Source organism: Rana temporaria, chromosome 5 (assembly GCF_905171775.1).
Source record: "Rana temporaria chromosome 5, aRanTem1.1, whole genome shotgun sequence".
Taxonomy (NCBI): Eukaryota; Metazoa; Chordata; class Amphibia; order Anura; family Ranidae; genus Rana; species Rana temporaria.
In genome coordinates this window covers 254588633-254607081 of record NC_053493.1, presented here as the reverse complement: position 1 = coordinate 254607081, position 18449 = coordinate 254588633, and the positions used below count along the sequence as shown (strand labels likewise).

Sequence of the window (18449 nt, the reverse complement as noted above, 5' to 3'; positions counted from 1 at the left end):
TCCAGTCCCATCGCTAACCATATACCTGGGCTGAGGTACCCCTTTTCAATTTTGATTTACTAAAGCACTGCAGCCATAAACTGCATAGCAGTTGCTACAGCTATACTGCTTCACATCTGAAGCCTAAAGTGGTTGCAAAAATCAGACAAGAAATATGAAAAAAATCACATCCCTCTATAGTGTGTACTTGTCTCAATAAGGAACACAAAGTGTAATTTCTGTATGCTGCTTCATTCCTCTGCCGATATCAGCACAAAACACTTCTGACAGAAGAGAGGTGCAGGGTAAAATAAAAACATTAATACTCACCAATGTGGACCCAGCATCGGCCCGATGCTGTAGTTGTGCCCCTCCGACTCTAAGACTGAGAACTGGGTGATCATGCAACGGATCATCGCTTGGTTTTCCTTCTTCACTGAGCAGAACGCAGTGACCGTCAGTCATCAGCTCTCTGCTCTGCCTCTCCAGTGCTAACTGGAGGGGCTGGGCTGTGGAGGAGGCAGGTTCAGCTGGCTCAGGCTCTTAGTGGTGCACTGAGAGGCTGAGCCAAGCTGCCAGCATCTGGGTGGATACCGACTTTATTGTCCGGATCCCTGCAGAGCCTAGACCAGCTATGTGGCATCAGCTGCCAGCGGGCTTTAGCCTGCTGTCAGCTGAATCCAAGTTACAGGAGTGCAGAACTAAGCACAATACTGTGACCCAGAAGAGAAGTATGACCAAGAGCTTTGGCCCTACTTTGAAGGAAAAGTTCACCTTTTGGGAAAAAAATAATAAATGCACATTTTTTTCAGAATAAAAAGTCCATTTATTAGTTTCCCCCCCCCTAAGGAGCTTGAAAAGCATTGCACCTGCAATCAGGGGATTAGGGGTGTAATGCCAAACTCCTGTTGACAAGCCACGCAGCCATCAGCCTGTACCTTCATACTGGATGACCGTTAATGAACTACAAGGCCACCGATCAGGGACCTCACAGTCCATTTAGAACTACAAGGCACTAGCCGCAATGGATGACGGTAGTTTTAGTACATGCCTTCACAGGAAACTGAATGAATGATGTGGCTGTGTGGGCGGAGCTCAGCGCAGCTGCATTATTTTAAAATAGGGACATTGAGTGTGGGGAGAAGATCTTCCGCTCACTATCACAGGAAGAGACGGAGAGTGGAAAAGGCTGCAGCTGCTGGAACATGCGACATGTTCCAAAAGGTGAATTTATCCTTAAGACGTTTGAATGCTGTTAAAGTGTACAGAATTTTTGTGAGAAGCAGAACTGTTTAGTTACACTTAATCCACTGGATGGTTCCGACTTTTTCAAGACGCGAATAGACAAAATGGTGTTGCTGTCCTGATCTGTTTATTTCCCATCTGGTCATAGCTCCAGTTACATGAAGCCATTTCCCCAGCTGCCAACCCATACACAAATTAAGTGGTACAACGTAAGGTTTGAAAAAAAAAAAAAAAAAAAACACACACAAGGGCTTCGCACATACCCAGAAACTAACAGTTAATCATTATAGATTTTCAGTGAAGGCCAGGAAAACATGCACTGTGCAACATTTACAGAGTCTTGTTTATGGCAAATTCAGAGTTTCTTTCTATTCCTCCACTGAAGGTTGAACTTTGTTGCCTTCCGTTTCTCCTCTTCTCCTGTTTATAAAAATAATATAATGGTAATCAAAAGTTTTTCCCCACAACAGTCTACACAAAATGGGGCAAATTTACTAATAAATGCACAAGGTTAAGCTCTCACTTATACTATGCATGACAAATTACCTGTTTAAAAGTATGCAGTACATCTTTGCCATACACAAGTTTCCCCATGTTTTATCTTTTTAAAAAGCAGAAATTTGCAGAACAAAATTGGCCACTCCTGCCAGAAATTGTGTGCTTCTTACCGCTTGTAGTAGGCAGACAACTCTTTGCTGCACTGAAATCCCAAGTAGTGTTTAAAGCATTGCTGGAGCTTTTTTCCTGGACTACAGCACCCCAAAAATTACTAATATATATATATATATATATATATATATATATATATATATATATATATATATATATATATATATATATATATATATATATATATATACATACATACATACATATATACACATACATACATATATACACACACACACATATATATATATATATATATATATATATATATATATACACAGTTGCAAGAAAAAGTATGTGAACCCTTTTGGAAAGATATGGATTTCTGGTCATAAAATGTGATCTGATCTTCATCCAAGTCACAACAATAAACAATCACAGTCTGCTTAAACAAATAACACACAAAGAATTAAATGTTACCATGTTTTTATTGAACACACCATGTAAACATTCACAGTGCAGGTGGAAGAAGTATGTGGACACCTAGACTAATGACATCTCCAAGAGCTAATTGGAGTGAGGTGTCAGCCAACTGGAGTTCAATCAATGAGATGAGATTGGAGGTTTTGGTTACAGCTGCCCTGCCCTATAAAAAACACACACCAGTTCTGGGTTTGCTTTTCACAAGAAGCATTGCCTGATGTGAATGATGCCTCGCACAAAAGAGCTCTCAGAAGACCTACGATTAAGAATTGTTGACTTGCATAAAACTGGAAAGCTTGAAAGGGTTATAAAAGTATGTCCAAAAGCCTTGCTGTTCCACGGTAAGACAAATTGTCTACAAATGGAGAAAGTTCAGCACTGCTGCTACTCTCCCTAGGAGTGGTCATCCTGTAAAGATGACTGCAACAGCACAGCGCAGACTGCTCAATGAGGTGAAGAAGAATCTTAGAGTGTCAGATAAAGACTTATAAAAGTCTCTGGCATATGCCAACATCCCTGTTAGCGAATCTACGATACGTAAAACACTAAACAAGAATGGATTTCATGGGAGGATACCACAGAGGAAGCCACTGCTGTCCAAAAAAAATCATTGCTGCACGTTTACAGTTTGCACAAGAGCACCTGGATGTTTCACAGCAGTACTGGCAAAATATTCTGTGGACAGATGAAACCAAAGTTGAGTTGTTTGGAAGAAACACACAACACTGTGTGGAGAAAGGAGGTACAGCACACCAACATCAAAACCTCACCCCAACTGTGAAGTATGGTGGTGGGAGCATCATGGTTTGGGGCTGCTTTGCTGCTTTAGGGCCTGGACAGCTTGCCATCAAAGAAAAAATGAATTCCCAAGTCTATCAAACCTAAAGGTCATCTGTCCACCAGCTGAAGCTCAACAGAAGATGGGTGTTGCAACAGAACAACGACCCAAAGCATAGAAATAAATTAACAACAGAATGGCTTAAACAGAAGAAAATACACCTTCTGGAGTGGCCCAGTCAGAGTCCTGACCTCAACCCGATTGAGATGCTGTGGCATGACCTCAAGAAAGCGATTCACACCAGACATCCCAAGAATATTGCTGAACTGAAACAGTTCTGTAAAGAGGAATGGTCAAGAATTACTCCTGACCATTGTGCACGTCTGATCTGCAACTACAGGAAACGTTTGGTTGAAGTTATTGCTGCCAAGGGAGGTTCAACCAGTTATTAAATCCAAGGATTCACATACTTTTTCCACAAGCACTGTAATTGTTTACATGGTGTGTTCAATAAAAACATGGTAACATTTAATTGTTTGAGTGTTATTAGTTTAAGCAGACTGATTGTCTATTGTTGTGACTTAGATGAAGATCAGACCACATTTTATGACCAATTTGTGCAGAAATCCATATCATTCCACATACACGGTTCACATACTTTTTCTGAGATGGAAGATCAACCAAAAATTCTGAAAAAACACATGATACGAATGGAGTTAAGTGATTAAAAAAAGTATTTGATCCCCAAGAAAAACACGATTGGTACTTGGGGGAGAAACACTTGTTGGCAAGCACAGCGTTAAGATGTTTCTTGTAGTTGATGACCAGGTTTGCACACATCTCAAGAGGGATTTTGGTCCACTCTTTACAGATCTTTTCTAAATCCTTAAAGCGGAGTTCCACCCTAAAGAGGAAGCTCCGCTCGTTTGCCTCCTCCTCCCCCTGCAAAGGGGGGGGGGCTTGCGTAGCGGAGAACCTGCTCCCACTCCTGTGACTTTGCCGCAGCAAACAACAGGAAATTTATTTCAAAAGCAAATATTCACAAATTATCACTCCAACAGTTGTCTCCTCGCCAAGCTGCTTGCTGATGATCTTGTAGCCCATTACAGCCTTTTGTAGGTTTACAATCTTGTCACTGATGTCATTTGACAGCGCTTTGGTTTTGCCTATGATGGTGAGGTTTGAATGAAAGAAAGATTCTGTGGACAGGTGTCTTTTTTTACACATAATGAGTTGTCATTAGGAGCACCTTCTTAAATTAAGAGGACTAATCTGTGTACCACGTGAGCACATACAGTGGCCAGTCTGTGGGAGCCAGAATGATCGTTGGTTGGTAGGGGATCAAATACTTATTTTACTCACTGAACTGCAACTCAAATTTATAACATTTGTATCATGTGGTTTTTTTTTTATGGATTTTTGGTCGATATTCTGTCTCTAGCATTTAAAACACACCAATGATAAAAAGTATAGACCCTTCATTTCTTTGTAAGTGGGCATACTTACAAAATCTGCAGGGAATCAAATCATTATTGTGTGTGTGTGTGTATATATATATATATGTGTATGTGTATGTGTATGTGTATGTGTATGTGTATGTGTATATATATGTATATATATATATATATATATATATATATATATATATATATATATATATATATATATATATATATATATATATATATATATATATATATATATATATATATATATATATATATATATATATATATATATATATATATATATATATATATACACACACATACATACACACACACTGAATATTGAGATTTGCTCCCTTTTATTTAGCTGCAGGAAGACAGTGATGGGAATTTATCAAAACCTGAGCAGCTATGCATTGCAACTAATCATCTTTCATTTTCAAAACTTAACTTAAAGGGGTTGTAAAGGAATTTTTATTTTTCATAATAAGCATCCTTTACCTGCAGACATTCCTCTTTTCACTTCCTCATTGTTTGTTTTTGCTCAGAAGTTGCTCTATTTCTTCTCTGTTCACTTCCTGCTTGTCTGATTTTACTGACCACTGTGATGGGAGGGTTTACTGCGGTGGTCAGTGACGTGCTCACCCCCTCCTGGGAACTACATCTGTGCAGCAGGACGCTCTCTACGTGTTAGAGACTTCAAGGAGGTGTGAATTACTGGGCGTGCCGCAATGCATACTGGGAAATGTAGTTCTTACATGAACGAGCGCCACAAACCAGGAAGTGAATGAGAGAACAGAAACTAGAACACCGGAGGTGATATAGATGAAGGAATTTAATAGGTATTTACTTGTTTTTTTAACAGAATCATTACACTATTCTGTCTGTCTACCTTGCAGACATTAATTTTAGGCAATTTTTTTTCCCCTTTACAACTCCTTTAAGAAGCTGAAGAAATAAGCTGATTGGTAGCTATGCACAGCTGCTCCAGTTTTGATACCCACAGTAATTATGCCAACACAAGATGATTTTTTATTTAATCTTTTACACAGGAAATCATTTCACTCCTTTTAGCGTATGGTATTTTAGCACATAGAGAGATATAGAGACTATATATAAGACAGAGAGGGATGAATACAATAGTGTTGAATATCATTACATACCCCAGGAATTGTCCATAAACGTAACTGCTGGCATTTTTTTTTCTCCCTTTTTTCTTGATATGGAAAGAAATTCATTTGCTGCAAAAAACACAAAAGTACAAATATTTAAGGTATTATGAATATTATCACCTGCTGAAGGCAGTAAACCCTCCTGTGTAGCTCAATTCCTTCACGGCGACCTAACACAAATAGGCGGCCTCACTGGACCAAGCTTTTTCAGTGGGGCCGCATATTTGCGTATCTCCTGCACCGCACTAAGGATTGGGACACGGAACTCCCGATTCGGTATAACAGTGATCAGCTACTGTGAAGCCCGTCCCCATGTATTTCTCTGTGAATGGAGTACAGAGAGATGCATCATATCTCTTCAAAAAAAAAACACTGTAAAAAAATATTATAAAATAAAATAAAATATCTAAAACAATGTTTTATCTAGGCCAGTGCCAGGGTTAGTGTTTGGGTCAATATTTGGACAGGATTAATTTTTTGTAATGAAAAAAAAAAAAAAAGATGAAGAAAGAAAAATGTGTACTTGTTTTTGAGCTCTACTGGTACACACAATTAACATACACATATGTGGTATAGCTGCAATCATCAGAAGGAGAATTTCATGTGGTTGTTCTTTGGTGGAAAGTTACAGTAGTAGCAGGAAATATACAGCTACATAAAAAAATAAAATTACGTTTTTACTATTTTGGGCCGTTTTCCTTTGATGATAATAATAATGTTTACACTTATATAGCGCCAATTACAGCGATGTCACTGTGTCTAAGCGCTGATAATGGTTGTCATTATTACCCAACTCAATGGTACTAATGGTGATAATAAAAAAAACAAAAATAAATCAATCATGAGATATTAAATTCCATTGACCACCAAACGAAAGTTCAATTTGTCCTGAAAAAACAAGGTATAATCCACCTGGATGTACAAAATAGTTGATGGCATGTACTGACTTGCCTTTAACCACTTGCTGACGGCCGTACGACTTTGTATGGCCGCAGCGCGGCTCCCAATTTCTAACAGGCCGTCTTTTTACGGCCTCCCCTTTGCACGTTCCCCGCGCGCGCTCCCGAGCGCGCAGCGGGGAACTGCTGTGCTGGCCGTGTCCCTTGGACACAGCCAGTCACAGATCGCCGTGAACGGCCAATCGGAGCGGCCGTTTCCTAGGCGATCTGTGCGGCCAATGAGAGATGATCTCATATGTTTACATATGAGATCATCTCTCATTCCCGGCTCTCGCAGACAGCGGTGCTGTCAGGGGAGAGAGGAGACGGATCTGTGTCTCTTGTACATAGAGACACAGATCGGTCACCCCCCCCCAGTCACCCCCCCCTTCCCCCACAGTTAGAACACTAATTAGGGTACACATTTAACCCCTTCCTCACCCCCTAGTGTTAACCCCTTCCCTGCCAGTCACATTTATACAGTAATTAGTGCATATTTATAGCACTGATTGCAGTATAAATGTGAATGGCGCCAAAAATGTGTCAAAAGTGTCCGATGTGTCCGCCATAACGTCGCAGTCCCAATAAAAATCGCAGATCGCCTCCATTTCTAGTAAAAAAAATAAATAAATAATAATTCTGTCCCTTATTTTGTAGGCGCTATAACTTTTGCGCAAACCAGTCGCTTATTGCGATTTTTTTTATTTTTTTTACTAAAAATATGTAGAATACGTATCGGCCTAGACTGAGGATAAAAAAAAAAAAAACGTAAAAAAAAAAAAATTGAGCTATTTATTATAGCAACAAGTAAAAATATATTTTTTTTTTTCAAAATTGTCGCTCTATTTTTGTTTATAGCGCAAAAAATAAAAACCGCAGAGGTGATCAAATACCACCAAAAGAAAGCTCTAAAGCTCTAAATTAAAGGACGTTAATTTTGTTTGGGAGCCACGTCGCACGACCGCGCAATTGTCAGTTAAAGCGACGCAGTGCCGAATCGCAAAAAGTCCTCTGGTCAGGAAGGGGTTTAAGTGCCCAGTAAGGAAGTGGTTAAAGATGCAAGAGCTGCTTTACCCACTTTTCACCAGGACCTTTGACCTGGGTGCTTTTGTAACAGAATTCACATGTCAAACTTTTCCATATGCCTATATGGCAAGCTAATGACCAATGAAACTGTAACCTAGTCTGGGCTTGTATAATTCTAGCTAAAGTGCGTTATTTCAGGGATTCTTTCTGCCAGAATGTAATATCTGCCTAAAAAGAGTTGTAAACCCAATTTTTTTTTTATAAAATTGTATTTTAAGTATATTGTATTTAATAATTGTAAACTTTAAGTAATGCTTTACTGGGAAAAAGCCAATGCAATGAAGTAAACTGAACACAATTTTGCTTTTAACCTCTTCCTGTCCCCAAACTTATGATATGATCATTCTTAAGCAGACTTCAGATTTAGCCGCTCGTTATGTGGGAAAATTATATATCATATTGTCTTGTACTGTATATGGCCAGCATACTAGCATCAAGAAGTTAATGCAGACACAAACTGCAGACACTTTTTTAGGTATTTAAATGAATAGGTTCACCTTCTGGAACATGTTCTATGTTCCAGTAGCATGTAGCATCTCCCCCTCTCCCTGTGACAGCGAGCGGAGGATCTTTCCCACAAATCCGCAGTCACTAATTGAAACTAACGTGGCCGTGCTGGGCACCACACACATAGGCGCGTCATTCATTCACAGTTTGTGTGTTTACAAACAGGTGACATTTTTAGGTATTTAATGGATAAGTTCATCTTTTTGGAACATGTTCCGCCCATATTGAGGGTGGAACATGTTCCAGTAGCTGCAGCCTCTCCAGCTGTCACCATTTGAAATGCGGCCATGCTGGGCTTTATCCACACGACTGACATTACATGCACAAAATAAAACTACCGTGAGCCATTGCAGCTGGTTGCTTGTAGTTCTGAATGGACTGTGAGACCATCGCTGATAAGTGGCCTTGTATTTCACTACAAGCTGTTTACAAGCTGCAGGACTTGTTAAACAGTCAGTACATGTGAAGGTATGGGGCTGAAAGCTGCAGAGCTAATCTTGTAGGAGTCTGGCATTATACCCCTAATTCACTCATTACAGGTGCAATGGTACTCAGGCTCCTTAGGGAAAAAAATATTAATGCACATTTTTTGCAAAAATATGCGCATTTATTATTTTTTTCCCCAAAAGCTGAACTTATCCTTTAAAAATCCTTTAAACATGGTCTCAGTTTTTATCTTCCTAAGGAAAGATACCATGATCCTTCTTGATGTAGAATCTAGTGGCCAGTGTGTAGAGTTCTCAAAGGGACTTTAAACATGGCATCACCTTTTCCAGCACGTTTGCATTATTTATCATTTGGGTGACTGATCTAGTCAATTAATCAAACTGCTACTGAGAGAGTTCAGAACTGAGGACACAGTAAGGTTATATTATCTTTTTATTCTAGTAGAATTTAACATTATTTCAACCTTCCTAATTCTAAATACATGCATGTGCACTGGGGTAACAATTACGCCAGTGTTTCTCAACTCCAGTCCTCAAGGCACCCCAACAGGTCATGTTTTCAGGCTTTCCATTATTTTGCACAGGTGATTTGATCAGTTTCACTGCCTTAGTAATTACCACAACCGTTTCATCTGAGGGAAATCCTGAAAACATGACCTGTTGGGGCGCCTTGAGGACTGGAGTTGAGAAACACTGAGTTACGCGATGGAGCTCTCTGCAATCACAGCACAGGCAGTGGGCTGTGAACACACCGTGAATTGCACAATCGCTAGCGACATCCATCTATATCCTGTTACCAATATATTTTTAAAAGATTTTGAAAGTACTAGAAAGGAACAGATCAATATATAATATATTGGGTTTATCACAACTTCAAATAAAAGACATCACATACACAAAAGCATGCACCACAATCGTACAATACAGACCTGTTGTCCTGTTTTTGTTTTTTCCATACAATGTGCTCTGGAGGAACTGTTTTGCTTTTTGCTGCTGTAAATCTATTACATTTTGATCGTTCAGGTGCATAACCTTATAGTTGTTTTGGATACTGTGATAAAAGAAATATGCCACGTAAGATTGGAAAACATTCATTCATTTCTATCAAGCGGTTTCATGTATCTTACATGTAAAAAAAAACAAAAAAAAACCTGTAATCTTTTTACAAGACTGGGATTTAGTTATAGAAGTCAGCTTTTTTTATTAGTTACAGGAACAAAGTTCTGCTTAATTCAACCACACGGAGGAACGAGTTCACCCCTCTGACATCTTTATAATCATATTTCCATTCACCGCTCCTTTCCCAGTCAGTCACCATTACAGGAAATGGTGACATCACCAGAGCTCCATTATAAGAAAGCCTCCGAATCTAGAGATTGTCCGCTAGGAAAGTTATATATCGTGTAGGCAGGTCTAGGCCACATGGTGACTATCAAACCATGGCAATTGTTCCAAAGTGTTTCAATTGTGCAGCTTCAAATTGTGTACACCGATATGTACCAAAAAAAATTATATATATAAGTTTTTAGTACTGCAAGAGAAAATCTAGTACCTTTTTCTAGGACGCAACTTCTTAGCATGTTTAGTTTTGCCACCGTGTTCCTTCTCTGTCGAAAGAAATAAAGATTACGTCTTAAATGATAGGAGCACAAGATAAAGCCCACGAGTGATTAATTTTTTGTTTTTGGCTTGCTGTACTGAAATGCTAAAATTTCTCTTCTACCTCTCCGATTGCAGAATTGCTCCTGTACATTTAAACAGACAGGTTGGTTACCCAGATGCTTCTTGGCCCTTCCATACCAAATGGAGTGTTCAATAACGCAACAAACACATGTACAGCTGGAAAATCTCCCTGCCTATTAAATGAACATGAACAGCTCTCCCAATGCAATAGATTTAGAGAAAGAGTTGAAGCTACTTCAGTGTTAAGAGAATAGAAAAAGAGAGGTGAAATTGAAGTCTTCAGAGACAGAGTCACAAAAAAGTGAGAACTTTATGTATTTCAATTTACATAAACCAAAAAATATGCAGTTGCTCAATCAATAGCCAATTTGCAGAGCTTAATTTTAACTTTTCTGTTGTATTGCAGGGCTTGACAAATTTGTTTTGAATCTAGGAGCCAGATAAAAAAGTTAGGAGCCAGTTTTGCGTGCCGTAATATGTAATGTGTATCGCAATTAATTTTTTTTTAATGCGTTTTTTTATGACTTTAGGCCCCTATACGGGCACGTACACCAAGCGGAATCAGCTTGTTCAGTGGGGGATCTCCGCCAATCCCCGCTGAGCAGGCGGATGACAGGTCTGTGTTCTCTCCACTATGCAGAGTGAACTTGGACACAATCACGCTCACAATAGTTGAGGAACTTGGCGATGAATGTGCGTGGCGGGGCTCCAGCAGGGGGGGGCGGGGTTTTGAGGCGATGCGCACCACCACGAACTTTGAGGAGAAGGCCTCTCTACCGAACGACTTGACCAGCAGGTTTTCAAGGTAGGTAGGGGGATCCGCGCCCTCCGCCCTCTCAGGGATGCCCACGAAGCGAAGGTTACATCGTCGTAGGCGGCTCTCCATATCGTCTTGCTTGGACAAGACTGCATTCAGTTGGTATTGCAGCTGTTCTTTGGTAACTTGGAGGGGATGCAGGCCCTCCTCCACGAAGCCGACCCGGCGCTCCGTCTCGGTCACCCGCTCGCGGAGCTTGTGGATATCGATCTTTACCTCTTCAATTCTGGTCGTTAGGGTGGATTGGCAGAGAGCGATCGCCTCTAGCACTCTGGCTGTGTCTCCAGAGGCCCGAGCTCCGTCTGCACGAGGTGGGTCGGCGCCATCTTTCTCCTCAGGATCTTGCCAGTTTGGCAATACCCCCGGACCTTTTAGTTGGGGACATGGTAGCCTGCGGGTGGGTAGAGTGCCCGCAGCCTTCAAGTGGTCTTTGGTAGGGAAAAGGTCCCCCAGGATCGGTTGAAAAGGATGAGTCTCGAGCGGAGCTCTCACTCTGCACGTCCTGCTATATGCAGCTCCAGACCACGCCCCCACAAAATGTATTTCTACCCCGTTTTTACCCATTGAGAAAGTCCAGATACTAATTATTAAATGCCTGGTAAGGGGGGCATCCTAAGTTATACAAGTATATATTGATACCCAAACAATTCAACAAATATTCCAAGCACAATGTAAATCTGGCTTTATATCATATTATTAAGATGATAAAGTCAAGGCAACGCACAGACAAGGATAAAGTCAACATTTAAATCTTACCTTTTCCCTTTGTCTCATCAGTAGGTTCAGAGGATTCATCTCTATGAAAAGAAACCAGCCATAGTTTAATAGGTACTGGTACACCAAACAGAGAAGGGGGACATATATCAAAACTTTGGATTAAAAAATAAAATAAAAAGGGGGGGGGGGGGGGAATTCAACAAGCTATTGTTCTGCATATTGTATTGACTACTACACTACTGGATACAAAAATCAAAACACCAACGTTGTGTATTAAACAGTATAAGTATGTCTCTTCTGCAATAAAAGGATGCCTTCATGCTTAAAAATCCAATATCCTTTATTGGTTATATGTCAGACACCATAATAGTGCACATTTAAAATGTATATAAATGTTATCAGAAGACCAGAACGTAATCCTTTGTTTATGACAAAGGCTGCACATGCTCAGTTGGGTGTGTATTGCTAGAGAGTTTTTTTTCTTGGGAGGGTGCATGTGATCAGCACTGTCCAGATAGAGAGTCAAGCGCCCTGCATTCTGATAGGACAGTCAGTGCAGAATGAAAACTCCTCCTACAAGTACGCTAAAATGAAGATCCACGCAAGTCAACTTGCATGAAAATGCACATGAAATGGATGGAAATGTACATCCATTTTCCCTGCATTTTATCGCAAGTCAGTGTGAATTCAGACTGTTATCTATTGGCAGGCCTTTATTCTCCACTCCCCAACCCGGGTCTACCGCTGTTCTAAATCATTCTGCTGAAAACAGGGTATTGTAAGCTACAATACCAAACAGAAAGGGAATTGAAAACCTGAGGCTGAAGGAATAAAGAGCCTGGTCCCCCATCTTCTGTGGTGTGTAAATCCCAGGTCACTGAAACACATTGCTGTTTTCAGGTGAGTAAGGTACCACTACACCAACAATCAGGTACAAATAAGAAAAAGGAGGAGGCTATGATGTAGCAGATCCTTTTCTAACTAAGAAAGTACAAAAAAAAAAAAAAAAAAAAGAGCTTTGGTGGAAGAACTATTCTCACAAGTTGGATTCATGAAAGATGACCAAAGGAAAAAAAATAAAATAATAATAAACCTGTGTAAAATAGGTAATGAAGTAAACTTACGGCTTCTCTGGAAGTGCAGCGATTGTTTGAAGGAGGTCATCTGAAAGCAGCTTTTTTTTCTAAAATAGAAGGTAAAATTGTTTATTTGGAAGCACAAAAATTATTACTGAAGATATTATCAAAAAAAAAAAAAAAAAAAAAAAGGGACCAGGCACGAATATTTGTTTAGATGTAGGTTGTTTCCGTATAAATTTGTATGTCTCGATGCTTCTATTCTACTGGAGAAAGCTTTACTTCCAACACAAAACACGAAAAGTCCATTAGGGTTTAGTTACATTGGAAATTGTAATTACTTGCTGCTAGGTAGAACTACTTTTTGGCAACCAAATCTGAAATCAATGTTCTACTAAGAAGACCATTACCACAGAAACACTAAATCATTTAAGGAGTATTCATACACAGCCTTCATGCAAAACACGTTACATGAAATTCCGTCCTTTCCTATGTGGCCGTTTCACTTTTATGTGCTACAGTATTAACAGTGAGAGAGACAGAATAACAAAAATGTCCTGAAGAACGCTTTTCAAAAAAGTTAGACATTTATTTGCATTTTAATGAGTATTTGACCCCTTCACAAAACATGACTTAGTACTTGGTGACAAAACCCTTGTTGGCAATCACAGAGGTCAGACATTTCTTGTAGTTGGCCTCCAGGTTTGCTCACATCTCAGGAGGGATTTTGTCCCACTCCTCTTTGCAGATCATCTCCAAGTCATTAAGGATTCAAGGCTGACGTTTGGCAACTCGAACTTTCAGCTCCCTGCACATATTTTCTATGGGATCAAGCTCTGGAATCTGGCTAGGCCACTCCAGAACCTTAATGTGATTCTTCTTCAGCCACTCCTTTGTTGCCTTGGTCATGTGTTTGGGGTCATTGCTAGAATACCCATCCACAACCCATTTCCAATGCCCTGGCTGAGGGAAGGAGGTTCTCACCCAAGATTTGATAGTACGTGGCCCCGATCACCATCCCTTTGATGCAGTGTCCTGTCCCCTTAGCAGAAAAACACCCCCAAAGCATGTTTCCATCTCCATGTTTGACAGTGGGGATGGTGTTTTTGGAGTCATAGGCAGCATTCCTCCTTCTCCAAACACGGCCAGTTGAGTTGATGCCAAAGAGCTAAATTTTGTTCTCATCGGACCATAACACTTTCATTCAGTTTTCTGAATCATTCAAATGTTCATTAGCAAACTTCAGACAGGCCTGTACACTTATTTCTAGGGGTGCACCAAACGGACATTTTGGTGCCGAAACCGAAAATGCAGGATACACTGCAGGTTATATATATATATATATATATATATATATATATATATATATATATATATATATATATATATATAAAAAATTGTATTATAGTTTACTGTTTAATATCATCAATTTAGAATTTATATAAATGTATTGATTTATTGATGGCCATTATTGGCACGTTTAGTGCAAGAAAGGTCAAGAAAAATGCAGTCTGCAGTCTCTGACCCATCTCTTGTATCATGTCCTCAGTCTCTGACCCATCTCTTGTATCATGTCCTCAGTCTCTGACCCATCTCTTGTATCATGTCCTCAGTCTCTGACCCATCTCTTGTATCATGTCCTCAGTCTCTGACCCATCTCTTGTATCATGTCCCCATCTCTCCTACTTAAACACACTGCTAACAGTATAAGCAAAATTTCCATTTGGGGCACCTCTAGCAGACATGATACAAGAGATGGTCATAGACTGCAGACATGATACAAGAGATCAATGCAGCATCACCAGTGCCTGTCAGATGCAGCCTGCCTATTTTTGTTGTCATTCTGTCTCTCACTGTTAAAAAAAACTACCATTAAAATATAGACTGATCATTTGTCAGTGGGCAAATGTACAAAAGCAGCAGGGGATCAAATACCCCCCCCCCCTACTGTACCTAGATGCCCGATTGGCAACTGGCTTAGCCTCTCAGCTCATCGCTAAGAGTGAGCCTGCCACTTCCACCCCAGTCTGCTCAGAACAGATCGAGAACCGAGTGATTAGCAGTCATGCGATTACTCCGTTCTTGGGCTTAGAGCCTGTGGGGAAAGTCAGATGATGCAGCAAGAAGGCTAGAATAGATGTTTTTTCTTCCCCCCCCCCCCCCCATTCCCAAACTTTTCCTTAAGGCCAAGTTCACATATATGCAGGTCCGATTTGGTACAGAATCCATTGTGGTTTCCATTCAGTGGTCCAGGAGCGACTTTGACTCTAACAGAAGTAGATTCTTAAATATAAGGGTGTACTGGAGGTATCCCGTCATTCAGACATTTTATGTTTACAACATTTTACCTGATCATGCAACACCATTACATTGTATGACTGTATAATATGTTAGTTTATACCTTTTGCTCACTGAAAAGCTCCTGTTTGCGTTTCCTCTTCTCTTTTAGGAGGGCCTTCTCTCTGGTAAAGAAAAGTCACATTTAGATCTGACAAAAGTGTTCTCAGTTTAGTGATCATAGATGATTAAAAAAAAATGTAAGCAAAATCATAGGAAAGAATATATGATTGCTATCGCTAACATGAGAGCTTATTTGATTTTATAATGAATGAAATTAACTGCTGTACACAGGATCAGCGCACTTGTAGTCCACTGAGAGCTACAAGCTCAGCTGGCACAATGGCAGGACTTAATAGTTTATTAATTCACAGATCCCCGTGAATGAATGATGTGGTTTTGTGGGAGAAGTCTCACACTACTATGCCGATTTTAAAAAGGGACATGCAACTGCGGGGGAGAGGAACTCCCATCCGCTGTCAAGGGGGGGCCCGGGAAATGAGGGCTAGGGTACGGTGGCAGAGCGGCTCTTCTGTGCTGGATCACATACCTAAAGCATGATTTGGCACTTCTGGGCAGGTGCCGCGGCAGCTCTGATTAGACACAGCTTATGACGATCAGTGGGTGCCGGCCAATAGATGTCCGTTGGCACGCGCTGATCAGCGAGGAGACACAGAACAGCTCTGCCTATGTAGACAATAGGGATGAGCTCCGGCGTGTCCGCACAGTCCACGTGCAGAGCCCGCCAGGAAGTCTGCACGGCGCTGCGCTAATCACAGGAAGGGAGACATTGTCCCAATGCTCGGCTGCAGAGTTCGGGAAATGTCTCCCTGCCTGTGATTAGCGCAGCGCCGTGCAGTCTTCTTGGCGGGCTCTGTACGTGGACTGTGCGGACACGCCGGTGCTCATCCCTAGTAGACAAGGCACAGCTCTGTTCTGTCAGCAGGGATGTGGTGGATTTTGTTTCCCTGCAAAGCAAGAAAAAAAATCCACCACATTCCCTATTAAAAACAGCACATAGTAAACACAAAAACACTGGCTAGGCACACATTTAACTCTTTAAACACCCCTAGATGTTTAACCCCTTCCCAGTCAGTGTATATTATTTAGCGCTGATCACTGTATTAGTGTCACTGGTTCCCACAAAGCTTCATTTAGTGTGCGATTGCCTGCCGCAATATCAAAGTCCTGCTATAAATCGCTGATTGCCACCATTACTAGCATAAAACATTTGTAGGCTGCAAACCAATCAATATACACTTTTGGGGATTTTTTTTTACCAAAAATATGTAGCAGAATACGCTGGCCAAAATTGATGAAAAATAATTATTGCCCCCCCCCCCCCCCCCATTTTTGGACGCGTTTTAAAGCAGAAAAAAAAATCTAAATTGTCAGTCTTTTTTATTTATAGCACATAAAATAAAAACCGCAGAGGTGATCAAATACCACCAAAAGAAGGATTTGTGGGGACAAAAGGACATCACTTTTATTTGTGTACAGCGTCGCACAACCGCGTTATTGTCAGTTAAAGTAACGCAATGATGCATCGCAAAAAAAAAAAATTAACTGGTCATTAAGGGGGTAAAACCTTCAAGGACTGAAGTGGTTAGGGTGGTGGTGTTGGGGGGGGGGGGGGGGAGTGAGTGGGTTAGAAATGTCACTGACCACCAATGATTGTGGGATTTCCCCTTTTTATAGGTTGGGGCAATTATACAGAGTCTATAGTGAATGTACTGCCTCCTCCATCCTTGCTCTGCAGTTACACGGCACATCCTGCACACTGGGGGATGCAGCCACAGAACACACACATAGTACAAGAGTCCTTCTGGCCGCTCATTCACCTGCCGGCCACCTCCCTCCTCGTGCGAGCGTTCTCCTCCGCCTGGCTTCTAGCATTCTGGAAAGTGACCTCCTCAGGCGCCTCATCATTTTCACTCTCCAGCTCGTGCTCCGGAGTCATGCTGCTGCCGCACAACACACAACTCAGCTGAGCACAGGAAGCGGAAAAGGACAGCACATTACCTGCCGGAATATCCCGAATAGCGACCTCTACTGGCCGGCTGACCGAAACTCTTGATCGAAACACTAGAGCTCCGGAAGTGTAGTGTCGTAAATCCTGTGGAACGCATTGCGCATGCGCAGTTGTCCGCCACGTGACTTCCTCAGCATTCTACGATAGCCAGCAGAATGTGACAATACACCGCCTGTGCCAAAGGGAGTCTGTCTGCCCGAGACTGTATGACCGAGACTAAGGCGCATTGCAGGCTTGAATGACATCTATCTTGCACAGCGACACCTGCTGCCCAGGCTGACTGTAACATCTACCTAGAATGCTTTATTCATGGGTTACTGTGGCTGAGAGTCTCTTCCGGTGGTGCTGTTATCTGACTGAGCTTACATAGCTTCCAATTGTTGCCCAGATTTCGAGAGACTGTCCCCAATTTGGAATAAAGTCCCTCTGTCCCTCTTTCCTCCTCATTTGTCCCTCATTTTGGTCTGATCTATATAGTTGTATATAAAATGCACGTTTTATCTCTCAAAAAGTGTTTCCCAGTGCTAAACCTTTCATCCAATTTCTAAATTGCTGTATTTGTGAATTTCAAATGCCAATATAAAGGAATAGTAGTGTAAAAAAAAAAAATTGGGGTTTAACTAATAATTTTTTGTATAATTCTCCATTAACCACTTAAGCCCCAGACAATTATGCAGGTAAAGGACCAGGCCCCTTTTTGCGATTCGGCACTGCGTCGATTTAACTGACCATTGAGCGGTTCTGCGATTTGGCTCCCAAACAAAATTGACGTCCTTTTTTTCCCACAAATAGAGCTTTCTTTTTGTGGTATTTGATCACCTCTGCGGTTTTTATTTTTTTGCGCTATAAACAAATAGAGGGACAAATTTGAAAAAAATTCAATATTTTAAACTTTTTGCTATAATAAATATCCCCCAAAAATATATAAAAAAAATGTTTTCCTCAGTTTAGGCCGATACGTATTCTTCTACATATTTTTGGTAAAAAATCGCAATAAGCGTTTATTGATTGGTTTGCGCAAAAGTTATATAGCTGGATTCAGAGAGAGTTAGGCTGGTTTGCGCAAAAGTTATATAGCTTGATTCAGAGAGAGTTA

The 18449-nt window shown here is 40.8% G+C and overlaps 1 protein-coding gene across 1 annotated transcript; it reads right to left on the bottom strand.

Moving 5' to 3' along the window:
- Nucleotides 1–817: 817 nt before the first annotated feature.
- Nucleotides 818–17380, bottom strand: NOL7 (nucleolar protein 7). The gene is made up of 8 exons (XM_040353745.1): nt 17163–17380; nt 15386–15446; nt 13033–13091; nt 11948–11988; nt 10244–10298; nt 9621–9742; nt 5706–5783; nt 818–1644 (listed from the first exon to the last, which is right to left on the bottom strand). Exons 1-8 carry the CDS (start codon nt 17279–17281, stop codon nt 1580–1582), a joined length of 600 nt encoding a protein of 199 aa, XP_040209679.1. The 5' UTR covers nt 17282–17380; the 3' UTR covers nt 818–1579.
- Nucleotides 17381–18449: the final 1069 nt, after the last annotated feature.

Bases quoted from the DNA above. Each gene is read 5' to 3' on its own strand.
- NOL7 (XM_040353745.1), bottom strand. From the start codon at position 17,281: ATGACTCCGGAGCACGAGCTGGAGAGTGAAAATGATGAGGCGCCTGAG. The intron at 9,743-10,243 runs GTACTAGATTTT...CTTTTATCACAG, and splicing joins AAGTTGCGTCCTAGAAAAAG to TATCCAAAACAACTATAAGG. The intron at 5,784-9,620 runs GTCTGTATTGTA...TGTTTTTTGCAG, and splicing joins AAACAAAAACAGGACAACAG to CAAATGAATTTCTTTCCATA.